We start from the raw sequence: 17,493 nt of genomic DNA on the forward strand, positions 1-17,493 counted from the left end.
GTTCTTGAACAGGAACACAACTGCAGGTAAACATCAGCTCAATGCTGTGCAAACAGGGATTTCACTCTATTAATGAAGAATTCTGGCTGGAGTGACTAAAAGTTTTCTTGCTACTTAAAAGCATTTGCAGTCTTAACTTCATAATTGCATTACCCATGAGCTGTACCTCAGAGCTAAGATATCAGGCACTTCTTGATGGTAAATAGAAGTATCTGGAGTAGTTTCTCTACTGGGAGAAGGAGGACAGTTTTACCAGCCCTGATTCCAGTGTGAAGGCAATAAAGTGCAGTCACAGAAGCTGGATCAGTGATGACAGTTACAAGAAGACAGGTAAATTGGAACAGCAGGAAATGGAACATAATGTGAATTCAACAGCTTTTCTACTAACCAAACAGGAAACATAACTGTGCTCCATTTCAAAGGAGAGACGTGCATAAGAATGAGGTATCTTGTTAAAAGTGAGGTAGCTGAAAGGCTTCACAGATTATATTACAGGTGACAGTGGAGTGTCAAAACAGTCTGTGCCAAAAATTCTGTTTAAGAAAAAGCTAAAAGGAAGCAAACTGAACCGGATCAGACAAGTGGTTTTTTTTTTTAACTCAAAAAGCATAATCTGATAAGCAACTTACATTAACATAAAGAAGATACAGAAAGGATCATCAACTTTGACAAGCTACAAAGTTTAAGAAACATCTTGCGGAAAACTATCAAGGCTGATTACCAAAACTAGAGAAAATAAAAGAGTATACAGTGGCTTTTCTATTAAAATAACATAATAATTTCACAGTTATTCTGCTTAAAATGTAGCAGAGGTCTAGAAAAATCATGAGCAGTGTGAAGAGTAATGAGGTGAGAACTATTCATCATTTCTGACAGAGAAGCAGGAGCATGCAATGAAAACAATACATGGCAACTTGAGAAGCAACAGAGGGAAAGACTTCTTCCCACAATGCATTTTTAAACAGCAGCCTGCTGGGAGTTTGTGTTGAAAATTTACAAATACCCAAATATACTAAAAATAAATATACTAAGATACACAATAAGAGCGCTAGTCAGTGATACTTTGAAGAAAATGCACTCATTACTCACTACTATGACAGCTACAATTTTACAGGGTCTGTAATTATTAGCAAAGAGGAGAGAACACATCCCTGTAGGATACATTCTCAGGGCAGCACAGAAAACCGGGCTGGCTGTGCCACCTGTGGCAGTTCTCCTGTAGAAACAAGTAACTGCAGAGAGACTGCAGAACTTACTAGGAATAAAATTACAGTAAGATTAGTTATTTTTTATTCTCTAATCTCTTAAATGTGATGGGGTATATTTTCTCTCCTCACTGTACAGACTGCACTGTCAGAATGGAAAAGCTGCAGGACAAGTAAACATTGCCTGCAATACTGATCAGAGCAGAACCAGAAATTTCAATTTGTTTTTCCAGACAGCCCATGGAGTCCTCCTTAACTTCTGTGCTAGGACTTAAATCTTCTAGAGCCAAAGCAGTTCACCTTTGCTGTGTCCTTGAACTGCTAACAGCATGAAAAAACAAAACAAAACAAGGAAACAAAATTCCTTAAAATTATTACAGTGCAAATTCATAGGTGAAGATGGGATGGACTGGTTTGGTTTTGAGAGTTTAAGACATGCAAATTAATGTACATAAAAGAAGGCAGTTTAGTAACTTCCTTGGATATCTCAAATTTTCAAGCCTGAAATGATTGCATTTCTAGAGCAACAACTTTATAGATAAGTTCTCACTTGATACTGAGCTGCTCAGGGAACAGATATTTTTGACTAAATGCTATAGGATTTTGTGTGCAAAAGTAGATCTGTGTATAAAAATTGATATACTGTTAAGATAAGGAATCACACAATTTTGAGCAGCAAGTACTGCAGTGTCAGGTCAGTTTCCCTTTGTATTTTCTGACCAGTGGTGAAGCCTTGGCCTTACAATCACTTAATACAAACCTAAAAATGTGTACTTGTACTCTTCAGTAACACAGCAAATATTTTTAAAAACTCCTGTATGATAGGTCTGTGCTTAATGCAGTTACCCCAATTCCACGAGAATATCTGTTCAAATATTCTAAACAAACTACCCAACACAGTTATTTGAGAAAGGATAATTTTATTTGTCCTATCACCATTACTTTAAACAGTCATAAACTGTTTAAACAGTGTAAACATCATACAAAAATCTTAGTTGACATAATGGGCACTTAAGTTCTTTTCACACATTTTCACATAAAAACAGAGCCCAAAGTAAATTTAACATACTCTGTTCATGTCATTGTCCTTAGATATAATTTAAACCAAGCAGTTGGTGTGCATGGCTATTTAAAGGTGAAAGTCTATTTACACAGCTGAAGAGGAGTGGGCTGCATTCTGGAAGTGGAATGCAAATAGTTTAAATGCTAAAGCCTACAAACCTTCCTGAAGTCATGATGAAACAAGTGTTGGGTTAGTCATCTTCATTATTTCTCTGGAGGTTCATGTGTTACCCAATCCTCAAAGCCACCACCGTATTGATGAACTCTGAAAATATGCAGAAGATACAGTGCTCAGGACTCTTCTTGAACAAGGTATTTCAGACAACATGGGAAAAAAAACAGAACAACAACAACAACAACAACAAAAAACAAAAAACAAAAAAAAAACAAACACCAAACAAAGCCAAAAAATAATACGAGCTGGCAGTGTGCTCAATCAGTTCAGAAAGCCATCCATATCCTAAGATGCATCAAGAAGACCATGGCCAGCAGATCAGGAGGGGTGATTCTCCTCCTCTATTCTGCACTTGTGAGACCCCACTTTGAATACTGTGCCCAGTTCTGGTGTCCCCACTGTAAGAAGGGCACAGATCTGCTGGAATGGTCTAGATGACCCAGGGGCTGGAGCACTTCTGCTACAAGGAGAGGCTGAGGGAGCTGGGACTATTCAGCCTGGAGAAGACTCCTGGGGAACCCTACAGCTGCCTTCCAATGCTTGAAGGGAACCTACAGGAAGGCTGGAGAGGGACTTTTCATAAGAGTGTCTAGCAACACAACAAGGGGAAATGGTTTTAAACTGAAGGAGAATAGGTTTAGATTGGATATTAGAAGAAGTTATTCAGTATGAAGGTGGTGACACTCTGGAACAGACTGCCCAGAGAAGTTAGGGATGCCCCCTCCCTGGAGGTGTTCAGAGCCAAGTGGGATGAGGCTTGGAGCAACCTTGTCTAGATGAGAGGTGTCCTTGCCCATGGCAGGGAGATTGGAGTAGATGATCTCTAAGGTCCCTTCCAATTTAAGACACTCTATGATTCAGTGAGTATCTAGAAAAACACATAAATTCTCTGCAAATACACTTGTACCTAGGTTAAATGAGCCTGATCAACATCCCTTGGACTCATCCATAAAGTGTTTTCTGTAACTCTTTGCTTCCAAGTGACAATGCTGGCCATCAAACATGAAGCAAGAAGTAGCAGCTGGATCAGTGGAATGGTGTCCCACTTTTTAAAAGGAGAGAAAAAACTCACTGCAGTGTGAGATTTAGATTTTATTGTCTAATACTTCAGATGTCATCAAATAAATGCAGCACACTGATATTTATGTACTTGCTTTATAGACCCGACATAAACCTGCACATAACTAAACTCTAGAAAACCACCACGCAAAACAATACTGACTCCTTCAATTAGGAAGCATGAAAAACAAGTAATGAAAGATGGTTTGCACTTATTAAACCAATGTATTTATAAAATAAAGTATGGTTTCATACTTTTAACTAAAATTAGCAGGGGTATTCCAGTTCATGAGTTACAGTTCAGCAAAATAGTGAGCAACCAATTTTTAAAATTCTTTCTGCAATCAAGCCAGTGAGGCACCTTCTTGCACAGGTGTAATGATTCTGCCAACCAAACACTGCTTTCATTTTCACTATATCATCATCTTATTAGCAATTGCCTTCAGTGACTTACCCCTGGCAAACAATACAAACTGAATGCAAAGGCACACTTTGTCAACAGTGAACTGTACAGGTGGAACTGCAACTTAACAAAGCATGTGGTTTCATAAACTATTTAACCCAATTTACGACTGTACTTCTACCACAACAAGCTGTTCACCTTTCTAATCATCCTGCATCTCAGGACTAGTGCTTATGAGGCTGTATAAGGTAAGAACATTTTGGCATGGGAGCTTTAAGATGGGGAAGCACCCTTCAGTGGCAGCATGGTCTTACAGCAGATTATGTCACCTGTGGCAATTGTGCAGACCTGCCAAGGGGTTGTTTCACAACCTCACTTTGCTGAGCACCCAACAGCATCTTTCCAGGTTCAGTGGAGGCCAGAGGAGGCATCTAAGTCAAATACCAGTTGCTTTGTTGATATTCCACATTTAATTTTTTTACCCATGCCCACCTTTACCCACAAGTTCTACTTCACAGGGAGAGGCCATCACACAGAAGCTTACCTGCTAAAACCCAAAGACATGGCAAAACCAAGAGCTTGTTTACTTCTTGTTCCTGCCAAGCAGGAGAAGACTACAGGATCCGACTTGGCTGGCATCTTTTGATTGTACTGCTCCTTGAACTCCATCGGGTCCATTTGTAGAGCTTCCACTAATTCACCCACTGAGAAATACCGAAAAAAAAAAAAAAAAAAAGTCTAATTTATTCTTCATTTACAGACAGGGTTATACTGTAAGTCTCCCAGTTTTCCCCTGGAGGAAAAGTTGAGGCTCACAACACACAAGCAGCTGCCTCGCACAGGCCCTCTTTGCAGAGTCTTCCCCACTTGCCCACACGCTTGACCGTGAAGCAAAGAGGAACAACCCACGGCGAACTTACACGGTATGTTGATGGACTTGGGGATTTTCCCGTACTTGTCGATCTCCCATCTCTCCCGCACATCTATGTGGAGGACGTTGGCCGTCTTCAAGTCTTTGAGCTCCTGGTAGGAAAGGCTCGGCACTTCGCCGGTGCAGAGCCCGCGGCTGGAGGCACCAACCGCGCCGGGACCTGCCGGAGAGCCGCTGCCCGTCAGCCCGCGCTGCCCCCGGCCCCTCGGGGAACACTGTCCTCCCTAATGACATTTAATATTACGTTCCCCCTTACCTCTTCCTCCTTCCTCTCCCACCCGACAAAACCCTCACCCCGTCCCCACCTCACCGGGCGCTGCCGCTTGCCACCACTCTCCGCCCGCGGCCCGTAGAGCCCGGGCCGCCCGCCACCATCTCCAAACCCCGGAGCCCATCACCCCGCCTCCCAACATGGCGGCCGCCCTGGCCCTCCCTCCCGCCGCACTCCCGCCCTGCTGGCGGGGAGAAGGAGGAGGCTTTCAGGGAGGCACCGCCTCCTCCTCAGAAGAGGGGGCCGCGAGGTCTGGGGGTGACCCCCTGAGGGGTTCGGGGAGAAGCACCGGGATAGTCAGGCTGGGTTAAGACCTATCAGTTTTGATGCGTTTTGGTTTGTTTTCCTCCTTCTGAATCCCTCTGATTTCTGGCAATTCGTGACTCGACATAATAAAATATTTGAATACTCGAATTTGACTAATTTATCGGGGGCTTCCCTGGTTCAGGGAATGCTTGGATTTCTCCACAGCTGGAAGAAGCAGAGTGGCCTGGGCAGGGAAGGCACCGGCAAACTGCCCACAGCCATGGAACCCTAAGATGGTTTGGGTTGGAAGGGACCTTAAAGATCATCTCGTCCCACCCACCCCTGACATGGCCAGGGACACCTCCCACTAGAGCAGGTTGCTCAAAGCTCCATCAAGACACCTGCCAGCACCGGACACTACTGGGTCTGCAAGCTGCTACCTTTGGTTTAAGCGCATCCAGCAAATGCCACTTCTCTGAGGTGGGGTAATTTTCACAGCTAAACTGAGAAGCCTTGAAGTACCAAAGGCTGGGGGATTGAGCAGGGATTTTCATGCCAAATCCCCTAAAAATAATTTAAAAAATGCCCTGTGTTACACCTGAGGAGTGAAGACAACTTTAGTACTGACCTGTACTGCTTCCACCGCTGCCACTGTCCCCTTACAGCCACAGCACCTGTCATTCAAGGGTAATAATAACCAAATCCCTAGTGTTAATATGCTTTGGCTTTGAAAGCTGTCAGTCTTCCAGCCCCAAGAACTGATGGCCAAGACATGTTTTAAATATAGAAATGAAGGTTCCCCTGTTCAATGTCTTAAACCACTACTCCGTATTTACTGCATACCTCGGTAGATACATTACATACCGGTCTTCAAAGGCAGCTGTGCTGCATTTTTTCTCTTCATAAAAGATGCATTTTGAGGAGTATGTTGTTGAATGTTTACTAATGAGGCTTTTCCTTCTCAAAACGAGAACAAAATATTTCTCAGTACTCTAAAGTGTGACAAATTGAACCTGGCACATATAACTGGTTCACTAGCTGCCCTTCTGCCAGCCTCTCCATATGGCTTCCTTAACAAGCATTTGCAAATTGTCTCTTTGAAACAGTAGATTTATAACTTGAAGCTTTATGCATTTTCCATGTTCAACAAAGTATAAGTAGAATACACTACTTCTTGAAATTCTCTTTAAAAGTAAAATTTACTGTAGATTTTATCTGTAGAAAAACAATAACCACAGTCACTCCCTATTTATTGCATATATTGCTATAAGTGTGAGAGGGGGAGCATTAGGTTATTTGCCACAGCCACTTTTATCATTGCATATTCTTTACCCTCATCTCCCCTGGTAACTGAAGCCTTTGTTGATCAAAGAAAATATTCAGAGACCTGAGCTCCTATCAAGTCTTACTGCCTTTCTGATTTGTTTTGTTACTGCATCTTGTTTTTTTTCCCCAGAAACTTTTCAGCCTTTCCCATAGTATTCTTCACCACGCTTCACCTTCTCCTTCTGCCCTGACATTCTGCCTCTTCCAGATATTTCTTTTCTGCTCTCCTGTGCTAAATGAATGTATTCCTTTTCACAACTGTACTCCTTTCACATGTTATTTCCCTTCCTTCTCATTCACCCTTTTATCTAGTTATTGCTCTTGCAGTGCAAGAATTCTCTAATCTCTCCTTTGTGGAGGAGGAAGAATCCACATCTTGATCCAGTTTGTTTCAGGTTATTGTTGCATATTCTTTCTCCCTTTCACATACTGACTTCACGAACACAGCATTTACAACCAAGGTCTGAGGCTGCTCTCGTACATGGTCTACAGTCTCCCTGAAGACCTTTGTGCTCATCAAAGTCCCTAAACAATTCCTCCTACCTAAAACAAATCCTGCTTAATCTGTCAACCTCTTTCAACAATACTCTTCTTGACATCTTGTGTTTACTTGGTCCAATGACTTCTACACACTTCTCTAGCTATTTTTTTCAGCCTGTTTTTCAGCAGATCCACCATGGGTTCTCCACAGTTCTTTTTTGAGAGGTTCCACAGAATTTCACCCTCTCCCTCTTTTTCTTTAACTGTGCCGTATCTCTGTATAACTCTGTTCCAATAAAACTACTATCTTTCTGCCCTTCCTTCAGGTTTGCCTCCTGTCCAAATAAAGCCTCCCTCTTGCTGTGTAGGCATACATTGAGTTCAATGTCATCCCTAGCTCCTCCCTCTTATGCTGGACACCTTTTCCTTTGCCTCTCCCTCAACTGGGATATGAACCTTTCGTTGTAATCTCCCTCCAGTTCCTCCCACTGTGGCTACCTTGAAGAATCCCCCTAGTTCCAAGGCTCCTCCGCACAATGTCTGTGTCTGTCTAGACACACTCTTGAGGACAAACCCAGTCGCTCGCTTCCCACACGCACAAACCCAGAGCAGGATCTCCCGCTCTTTCAGCAGAACCCCGCCAAATTTATATGCCAAGGTGACCCCATCACGTCTCCCTTTCTTTGCACCCTTATTCGCCTTCAGTTTCTAAGGTGCCCGCAGCCAGACCTGCCGCTACCTGTTGCCTTTCAGCCCCGCTCCCGACCAGGCGGCAGCCCCGGCAGCCCCGCTTCCCCTACCGCCCTTCCTAACCGGAGGACACAATTTGCCCTCCAACCAGCACCACCTGCCCCCCTCCACACTGCCTCCCCCGGCCCCACCTCCCTTGCCACGCTCGTAGGGCGCCGGGGGCAGGTCGACCGCCGCTCCCCGGAGCCGTCCGGACTAGGGCGGGGTCCAGCGCGGCGAGGCCGGGGGCGGGCCGCGCCGGGCGGAGCGGAGCGGCTCTGGCTGCGGCCCAGCTTCCTCCGTCGCTTCCTGCCGCCGCCGACCCTGGCTGCCTGCTTGCCTACCGCCCGCCGCTCCGTGAGTGCGGGGCGCTCGGAGCGGGGAGGGGGGAACCTGCCGGCCCAGCTCGGTGGCCGCCGAGGCCGTGGCGGGCAGCTCCTAGGGAGCTGGGGGCCGCGGAGCCGAGGCGTGGTGGCCGCAGCTGGAAGGCCGAGGCCGGGGCCGGGCCGGGGTGATCCGCCGCGCCATGTCGGCGGCCGTGCCCGTGGCCTGCGGAGCCGTGTCCCCGGGGGACGCCAGGCGGGGTGCGGGGCGGGGGCGCGACGCTGGTGCTGGGGCCTGGAGCGGGATTTTGCCCCGCAGTAGCTCCGGGTCGGGCCCGCCAGGCCGCCCTCCTCGCTGCCGGGGGTGCTGCTCCCGCCGTGCTCTGAACTGGTGGCCGAGTACAGCTGGCCTGGGCTCCATTTGGGGAGCCGGCACCGAGCTGCTGGTGCCGAGCGTCCGTGTCGGCCTAAAATAGGAAAAGAGCATCACGGGTCCGCAGCCGAGACCTGCAGTGCGCTGCTCGGTTAAATTAGAGAAAGTCGGTAGCGTCGCCTTTGGACGGGTTTAAACATAAGCTCCGTTCACTTTGCATTAGGCACGTTAGCGAGGGAGTGAGTGGGGTTATAAAGATGTTCTTGCGGCTCCGTGTCATGCGGTTGGCCTGGCTGCTTCTCCCCGCGCTGACGGCCTGGCATATGCCGGCCTGGTGATGGCGAGGCAGGCCGCGGGCTCCCACACCAAGTGTTTCAGCAGGCAGGCAGGCGGTGCGTGTGGCTGCAGTGCCGGCGTTCTGCTACCTGAAATCGGGTTTTCAGCGAATACAGACCCGTGTGTGCCTGGTGGTTAAGTGACAGCCTGGTGACAGCACCTCTCCAGCTGGTAGTTTAGACCCGTAACTGCAACTCTGCGTGCGGTGTTTGAGTTAATGTTTTGATTCTCTCATTTCCTGGAGTTTTTTTTTTTTGTTTTTGTTTTTGTTTTTGTTTTTGTTTTTGTTTTTTTTTTGTTTTTTTTTAAAGAAAAAAAAAAGAACTTTATTCAGTCTTCTGCTTTTGATGTCCTTTACTTTAGGACTTGATGCTGCTCTTAGTGTAGGTATGTTGCTGCTCACGTGGTTGAACAGGGTACACATGACATCCTATTAAACACAGATGCAGAAGAATAAAACACAAGAACATAGAAGCAGATGGCGTTAACGTCAGGTGTAGGGCTGTATGTTCTTTAGCTAGAAGTATTTCTTCATTCCATTAAATAATCCCATGCAAGCGCAGAAGTATAAAGCACAGATGTGTTTAAAAAATTCTTTCTGCTCTCATTTTTCAGCTTTTTAAATGTAAGTGTAGTAGTGGCACGAGCATGTGGTAGACTGATAGCAAAATGTGCCTTTGGGAAATCACTCTGCAGTTTACTATGGTTATAAATATTTTGTCAGACTTTTTCATGTAATATTGAAGAGCTGGTACTCTGTAGTTTTGTTTCTGTGAGATTCACAGAAATACAGCTAGTGTCTCATGGGTTCTGCTGTGAGCAGCAACTGTAGATCAAGGACAAGTTGTTCCACTTTAGAGGTGTCAGCAAAACTGGGTCAGTTTGTGTAGAGGAAGAAAATGGAACAAAACTTGCTTTCGGTGGCAAGACTTGTACTTTCAGATAATTCATAGTGGCTTTCCATAGTCCCATGGTTTTCCATATCCAACATAGTCCCAGTTTCCATAGTTTTATCTGTTTTGCCCCCATTAATTAGCAAACTCCCTCTGCACCTTTTCAGAATAGATGGGAAGTTATGCACAGCTGATGTCTTCATCTTAGCTTGACCTATTATCTTGTGTGGGCTTCAGCCTGCTATCACACAGCTTGTGCTATTGCAACCACAGTTTGTTTTTTTTTTTTTTTAATTCACAGAATTAGCATTTCTCTGAAGTTCATCCTCTGCTTATACTGTTCTTCACATTTTCTTATGACATCTTGGACCACTTTTTTCCCCCCAGTTTTTGCCCACATGGTAATTCTGCCAGTGTAGCGTGGGTTTACTGGTTACTCTCCATCTGTTTCTGTTGTTATACCCTCAGATTTTCTGTGGTGATGGCACTGTTACATCAGTGTGCTTATCACTTAAGTACATAGCCTGTCAGCTCTGCCTTGTGACTGCCTTTTCATTTAGAAAGTTTTCACCTGTGGGCCAGCATCATTCATTATGAGCCATAGCTCTTTTTCTGGTACTTAAATGTTCTGATTTTTAAGGGGTAAATTTGTAGGAAAATCCGTGTTAGACCTCGTGGCCTAACATATCCAGCCAGATGTTGTTCCATCTTGCTGCATTCACAAATTTTTAAGAATATCTTTAAAGCGGGATAGAGAATGTAAGCAGAAGATGCAATTTGCTTTGTGGTGATGATGGATTTTGAACAGGTATCCCTGAAATTTTGCTTAAGACCTTTGCTGTAAGATGCTAGCAAAAATATGTCACCATAATGCTTCTCCTTTGACCCACTCAGTCCTTTAAATAAACTGTCATATATGCAGTTACAAGGTCTTTTCATTATTTTTTCTGGACGCATCTGGTTTCTACTCATGCCTAGAAGTAATTTTTCTGTGGCAACCATGTTTCAGTAGAGAGTCTGAGGAGGGACTGTGTAGGATGCAAACCTGAACAGTGACAGACCATGTTTAGTATGGGCAGCTGGATAAAAGCAATGAATGAAAGTGAGTAACACTATGGGATTTATTACTGTCACTTGTAAAGTTGTATGTAGTGGTCTGAAGGTTCTGTTTTGCTCCTCACACAAAAAAATCCATCAGCATTGCACCCTTTCATGACTCCAATGTAATGTCAGGATTGGCGTTTGAGCTCCAGTGATGGTGTAGGATGTGTGATGTGCCTTTGGGCCAGGAAATCTTGGAGATGACACTTTCAGAATTTCAGATGACATTTTCCAGGGAGGGAAGTGTTGCTGCCACTACCAGTCAGCAGTTCTGGTCCTTTTACTGCTCTAGCAGGCAGCAGGGGCTTGTTTGTTGCAAAGGTTTTGGTGGCTGTCAGAGTGCTGAACCTCCTGGCCTGCTGATGGGTGACACTGCCTGGTTGCTGGCTGTGATGGATGTGGTTCTTGTTCTGATTAGGTGACATCTGATCTAGCAGAGAGCAAGCCAAAATGCCACAGGTAATGCTCAGAACAGACGTCCAAAATATATCAACTTGCAGCTTACATCAGAACACAGCCATTCTGCAGGGAATCTGGTGTTACTGACCCATATGAGGCTCTTTCTTTTCTGTACTCTGGAAACTCAGACACACCCTTCACAGATGTGCTACAGAGCATCTTGGCCTTTGGACTTGACCTGCACATCTGTGCTGTTCCTCAGCCCCTTACTCTGGTGCTAGGCTGCTGTTGGCAGGACAGCTGTGTTAAGTTACATGAAAGTGCTGTTTTTTTCAGTATATTCAGTGCATGCTGTGCCTCTTCAGTGGGATGCAGGTTTTTGTTTGCTTTAGCAACATAAAATGGTGTTGTTTTAACTTGAAAGTCTGAGTACAAGTGTTGAGATAGCTGGAATGTAGGATACCTCAGATTAATTGTGGGATTAAGGTGAATGTATTTGCCTTGCTTTCTTTGAGTTCAGGTGCTCAGTGGTGAAATAATTAACAGTGCTGGTTTAACAATTAATGGCAGACCTACTGGCAGAGTCTTACAAGTATCCAAAACAGTACCTGGAGGTTGTCTGTAGACTGACTTGGCTGTATTTGTTGGCTTACTTGGCTATAGGGTAAGTGTGCTTAGATGAGCTGGTGGTTACTACACTATTTTAATCTTGTTTGCATTCTTGTAATGCAAGTCTAATCCTCCTAGTCAGTCAAGAATCAGGTGATAGATACTACACAGCTAAGAACAAAAATGAGGTGCTTTCCCTGCGGAGGAAGAAAGTGGATCTTGGCAGCTGGAAGCAGTGATATGGGAGTAGCCAGCACAGCAGGTTATTTCTCTAATGTAGGGATGATCTGGTTTGGGTTTTTTTGTAAGTATCATAGTGAAGGTACATCATGGGAAAACTCACTAAGGTGACACACTTCAAAATTTATTAAGTGGGCTGTATATATTGCAGGAGGAGGGACTCAAGCTAAGTAATAGGTGCAAGATAACAAGATGGGAATAGGATGTGGGGAATCTAGACAGTGAAGGCACAGTTTGCTTTTCCACCAAGATTCCACCAAGTTCGCTTTTCCAAGATTTTGTGAAGAAGAAGGGCCTCTTTGGTTTCATTATTTTGTGTGTTTTTGTTTGTTTGTTTTTCTTTTGTTTGTTTGGGTTTTTGTTTGCTTGTTTTATTTTTTCCAAAAGAATAGTGGATTCTGGTTCACTGATGTGAACTTGTCTCTTAAATCTGTCCTAGCTATACTGCACTGTAGTAAAATACAACATTTTGAAAGTTTGAAGTTTTAGGAACTATGTTGAATTCTTTTTGGTTTCTAAATATATACTTTATGAAGTGGGTTAATATAGACTGTTAACTATAGATTATTTGAGGCATACCTTACATTTAAAATAATCTAGGCATACCTTAGATTTAACTTAACAAATTTAGCATGGTGATTTTTGGCACAGCATTTAAAATTTGATAGGCAGATCATTCTGCTGCTTTGAAGTGGTTTGATCTTTCTAGAAAGGTGGAAACAAGCAGTTGTAATGAGAAACGTTTGATCTTAATCAGCTTTTTGTAGGCAGACTGGCATTAGGAGTCTTTTAAGAAGTCAAAAGTAAACCAAGAATAGCAAGTGATGATAATTACACTTCAAGCTCCTGTATGCTGAGCTCAAAGAATCTGAACATGTTTGACAAGGACTAGTTCACAGTTTTGTATGAAATTGTTCTTTTAAAGGAAGTTATTTAGCTCTTTATATTTTTATTTTTCCTCCATGAAGCTGCATAATTTCTACTTTAAAATTTTTTTGATGTGTGCCAAATAAAAACCAGAGTAGAGCTAGCACAGTCTCTGAACTCAGCTTTTTTTTTTTTTTTTTTTAAATCAGATTAATTAGTGAGGTATAATTGGCATCATGACTTGACTTTGTGTAAAAACAATTAAAAACTTACTGTACTTCTTGTTCCATCACAAATACAAACTTCCAATTAAGGATTAATGGAGACTTCTTTCTGCATAGGGAAAGAGGGATAGTCTGTCTCCTTTAGGACACTCCACCACTGATGCCTGTAGCCACAAATTACTCATTGAACATACAAAAAAAATATAGGAGAATGGGTTGGAAAGAGGCAAATCATGAAAGTATTGTCACAGTTTTTAATATGCAGTGTATCAAGTTTGTTTTCTGTAAATTGTTCCTTTCTCCTGTTCCTGCTTGTGGTAAATGGCTTGCAACATTGTTGACCATAGTCAACAGAAACCAAGTATTTGTCTTTTGCTTTTTCCTTAGCTTTTATCCTTTCTTGAGTCTCTGCTTGTTCAGGGTTTTAATTCCAACAAAATCTCAATATTTTATTTCCCACAAGTAGAAATATTTCTGAGAAGTAATTTATGAAGCACGCTAGATGTCTTCCTTGATTATTTGAATTAAATATAGTAATAAACTTCCTGGCATAGGCATGTTGGGTTTTAAATGTTGATAATGTTTTTCATTTTTAAATGAGATCTTTTACTTGTAATGTTTTCTGTCCCCAGATCTACTGGAGAAGGGCAGATAGTACTGCATGTATACTGTGCTACTTGCATCGTAGATGCATGCTGAATAGCTTGTTATTCTTACCCTTTTATCTCATCTAATGCTTTTCAAAATCTGTCACAAACCCTGGCTGGCTAGGTCCTTGATAAACTGTGGCTTTTTGAGAGCTCACAGGTCAGTAAACATTGTCTGATGGATGCCTGTCTGTATGTGTGTTCATGAAAACTGATTAATCTAATGGTCCGTGTTATCTTTTGTTCTGCCCGCCCTTACTGAAAGAAGACTGAGAAGTCTCTGGGTTGCTCAGTGGCTTCCCAAACCCACAATATGAATGCTGGCTTCTTCTGCCAGTGTTCATTTCTAACGCTGTGTTGATTATGTTGAGCTAGAAATTCAAAGTTTTCAGTTGCTGCAGGTACCAGCTGGCATTCTGTCTCTTTCATGGTTCCTAAAGCACCACAGAGAGTGAGGTTGGGGTTGGGCTGTGGGTGCCCTGGTCCAGATTCCAGCACCTGGCCTATGGGCCACAGGATTTCACAGGTGGTAAAGACTTGCTTGTATTTCAGCTGGTTGGACCCATACTTGTTCTTTCATAAAGTTATTCGAGCTCTCAAAATGTAATGATATGAACATGACTTTCATTTGGGTGAAATCTGTGGTTTGGACAGTCTTACATAATCTGTCCAAAGAGATAAAAATTGTTATGCTGAAATGAACTCACAGTTTGTTTATGTCAATGTTGAACAATCTAAACACAACTCTGTTCCTTTAGAGAGGATATTTTTGCTGTCTTTGCTATTGAGTCTTTATGTAATTTAGTGTAAAATCATAGGTTTTTCTAACAGCAGCTGTATCTACCTTACTATTTGATGAATGTCTTGATGAATCTTGTGCTCAGTTAAGCAGCAGTGCAACAAGTGGTGATGAGTAGTTTCAGATAAAGCTTAGATATATATGATAAGGTGCCAAGGCAGAAATACAGTTGAAATTGATTGGGTCCAAGGTGAATATACTATTGTCCTGGTTTGGGCCAGGATAAAGGTGATTTTCTGTCTTGTACTTTTGCTTTCAGCTAGGTCTCTTGTAAGTAGCTGCACTTGCTGAAATTAACAGCAAGTTTCTCAGGCAGTGTCTGCTTCTAGGACTGATAACACTCGATGTTTATAGTTACAGCCAGAGACTGGTGTGCAGAGCCAAGGACACTGCTCAGTTCTGAGGAACATTTTGCCCTCCAGAAGGAGAGGAGTCAAAACGTCTCACCTGTAACCCTCCTTTGGGGAGGAATGGACAAGATAGATGCCAGAATTGACCAAACAGAGTATTCCATCCCATACACGTCATACTCAGTATAAATTTGAGGGATCACGAGGGTCAAATCCCTTCTTCCTTCCCTTCCTGCTTACCCTTCTTCACCTGTCCCTGTTAGCTTGACATCCTGGGAGGATTCATCCATTCATCTGCCTGTGGTCCTGATCCGTGCAATCCTGAATCTCCAGGATCCCTGCTGCTGCCGACTCCAGGAGTCCAGCCTGGACTTTCCCAGGGCTGCCCTGCAGCCTTGGTGGTGACGTGAGAGTTACTGGGGGAAAAGGGGAAAGGAACGTGGTATCAATTTTCCTGTATATTTGTACATTTGTATATATTTAGTAATTTTTGCTATTTATCATTATTGTTTCATTGAAGTTGTGTAGTTTAGCTTCCAACCCATAAGTCTGTCTCCCTTATTCTCTCCCCTTTCTTTATCAGGGAGGAGAGGGGGATTAATAGAGAGCATCTGTTATTCGGTTTAATTGCCAGGCCAGTGTTAAACCGTGACAACTATTTTAAGTGAAAAAGTCAAGATCTGGAGTATTCACACCTTTCTTACTATATGAACTTGAATTGCAAATCTACAAAATCAGCAAGGCTGATTTTAGTGGCATTGTTGACTTGCATGTCTAAGCATTTGAGGCTTTATACAATTAAGTACAGGAGATTTTGAAATCTATGATTGAAGAACATCATGATATTTAATTTAATATAAATACATAGTATGATTGCCTTGTAAGTGTAGCATTCTGCAGAAAATTAAGTGCACTTTGAAGAGCTGAGGAGACATGAAGCTCTTGAAGCAAGGAAGCAGAGCGTTGAGGTTTCTTTCATACAGTTCAGAAATCTGACTTGTCCAAAGCAAATAATTGATATGTTCATGCAGAAAACCTTCAGTCCTAAAAATACGCGTGGCAGATGCAGAGCCGTCTGTCCAGATCTGTGGGAACCTGGAACAAGAGCTCTGAGGTACAGATGCTTCACTTCAGTGAAGGCAGTGCAGATACCAGTGATGGTGGTGGTACAGTATCAGTATTGAGGTCTGTTCTGCTGATGGATGGGAAAGGAGAGGGAATATTGAATTAAATATACAGGTCAATTCCTGTGTCTCTCAGAGCTTCAGCAGTTCAAAGGTCTAAATGTACGTATGGAGAAGATTAAAAAACTTAGCTAGACAGGCTTCTTAAACTTTGGGAAATTTATGTACCTGATCTGTAACAAGAACATATCTTTTGCTATTGCCACATAGGGCATTGTAGAGGTTTCCTAAACATAAATGAGGGAGCAGGGGAGCAGTTGAAAATGTTTGGTACTTGTGGCCCAGGTGTCATTTTTACCATTTGTGATACACAACAAGATGTCATTTTTTTCCCTAAGCAGAATGACTCACAGGTTTGCAGTGTTTGACTGTCTTACATTCATATATTTTTTATATGAAAACTTAAGTTTGTTTTTATGAAGCCCATTGTTATAGGTGAGATATACATCTATATCTTATATATAAGATAATTCGTGAACTAAGTCTTAGAGCTGTTTTTGTGACTCACAGCTACTCTCCTTCAGTGAATTCACATTTGGATTTTGATTAAATGACCAGTGTGCTGAAATCTCTGAGGCTGTGTTTTGTTTTGTATTTTTCTATGTTTAGTGGCAAATATTTATCCTTCAGTTCTGTTCCTTATAGGACTCCATGATTACTGACATAAATTTTCTATGAGAGATTTCATCCATATGGATTCTCTGATGTTGAATAGAGACATCAGCTTGCACTCCAGCCTGTCCTCACTCAGAGAAGAGGATGCTTTCATGAGATTTGGAAGACATTTGTATTTTATTAAAATTTTTTAAAGTGCTCAAAAGCTTTTAGCGAATGTGCAAGGGTAATGGTAATTGAAACCTTTCCCAAAGGAGGTATATTAAGGAAGAGAAATTTTTATATTGATGAAGTTTCTCTGGTAAGGTATGGCCAGAGTTCCGTGTTAGTCAATTTTACAGTAACAGAAATAAGGAATATCTTGATACCTCAGATACTTAACACAGCTGCCTGGAAGTGTATGTTGTCTGTAGCTGTAGATAAAATTCATTATGTCATGTAGTGGAACCAACTGATCTTATGGCATTCCTAAAATTTCATTCCTGTCACATTCATACTCCTTGTTACACCATAGTTGACATTAATTAAAGCCTAAAATTGTGTGTGTGAGGTTTGGATGTGTGATCTGATCTCATGCTTTTAAAGTTCAAACTTGCTACATTTGATGAAGCACTTAGTGAAAAGCAATCTCTGTTTCTCTTTCCCA

At 42.7% G+C, this 17,493-nt stretch overlaps 2 protein-coding genes across 4 annotated transcripts in view; one reads left to right on the plus strand and one right to left on the minus strand.

Annotated features, from left to right (window-relative positions):
* Positions 1-2,105: 2,105 nt before the first annotated feature.
* TSTD1 (thiosulfate sulfurtransferase like domain containing 1) lies at positions 2,106-5,273 on the minus strand. Of its 2 annotated transcripts, none has more exons than XM_071741275.1 (4): positions 5,146-5,273; positions 4,825-4,995; positions 4,449-4,608; positions 2,106-2,532 (listed from the first exon to the last, which is right to left on the minus strand). In XM_071741275.1, exons 1-4 carry the CDS (start codon positions 5,246-5,248, stop codon positions 2,472-2,474), a joined length of 495 nt encoding a protein of 164 aa, XP_071597376.1. In that variant the 5' UTR covers positions 5,249-5,273; the 3' UTR covers positions 2,106-2,471. The 2 variants fall into 2 exon arrangements, with proteins under 2 accessions (XP_071597376.1, XP_071597375.1); XM_071741274.1 differs by having other exon boundaries at positions 4,825-5,059; positions 5,141-5,263.
* Positions 5,274-8,104: 2,831 nt separating this feature from the next.
* Positions 8,105-17,493, plus strand: part of USP45 (ubiquitin specific peptidase 45) — a 53,776-nt gene continuing 44,387 nt past the window's right edge. For both annotated transcript variants that reach the window (XR_011725322.1, XM_071741270.1), the window contains exon 1: positions 8,105-8,244. The gene's annotated coding sequence lies outside the window, so the exon portion shown is untranslated. The remainder of the gene's footprint in view (positions 8,245-17,493) is intronic.

Source organism: Heliangelus exortis, chromosome 3 (assembly GCF_036169615.1).
Source record: "Heliangelus exortis chromosome 3, bHelExo1.hap1, whole genome shotgun sequence".
NCBI classification, from domain to species: Eukaryota; Metazoa; Chordata; class Aves; order Apodiformes; family Trochilidae; genus Heliangelus; species Heliangelus exortis.

What these genes read in the sequence shown, in the direction of transcription:
- TSTD1 (XM_071741274.1), bottom strand. Translation starts at nt 5,248, where the DNA reads ATGTTGGGAGGCGGGGTGATGGGCTCCGGGGTTTGGAGATGGTGGCGG. An exon ending in CAAGTCCATCAACATACCGT is followed by an intron (nt 4,609 to 4,824) that starts GTAAGTTCGCCG and finishes GGTATTTCTCAG; the next exon opens with TGGGTGAATTAGTGGAAGCT. An exon ending in ATGTCTTTGGGTTTTAGCAG is followed by an intron (nt 2,533 to 4,448) that starts GTAAGCTTCTGT and finishes GCATATTTTCAG; the next exon opens with AGTTCATCAATACGGTGGTG.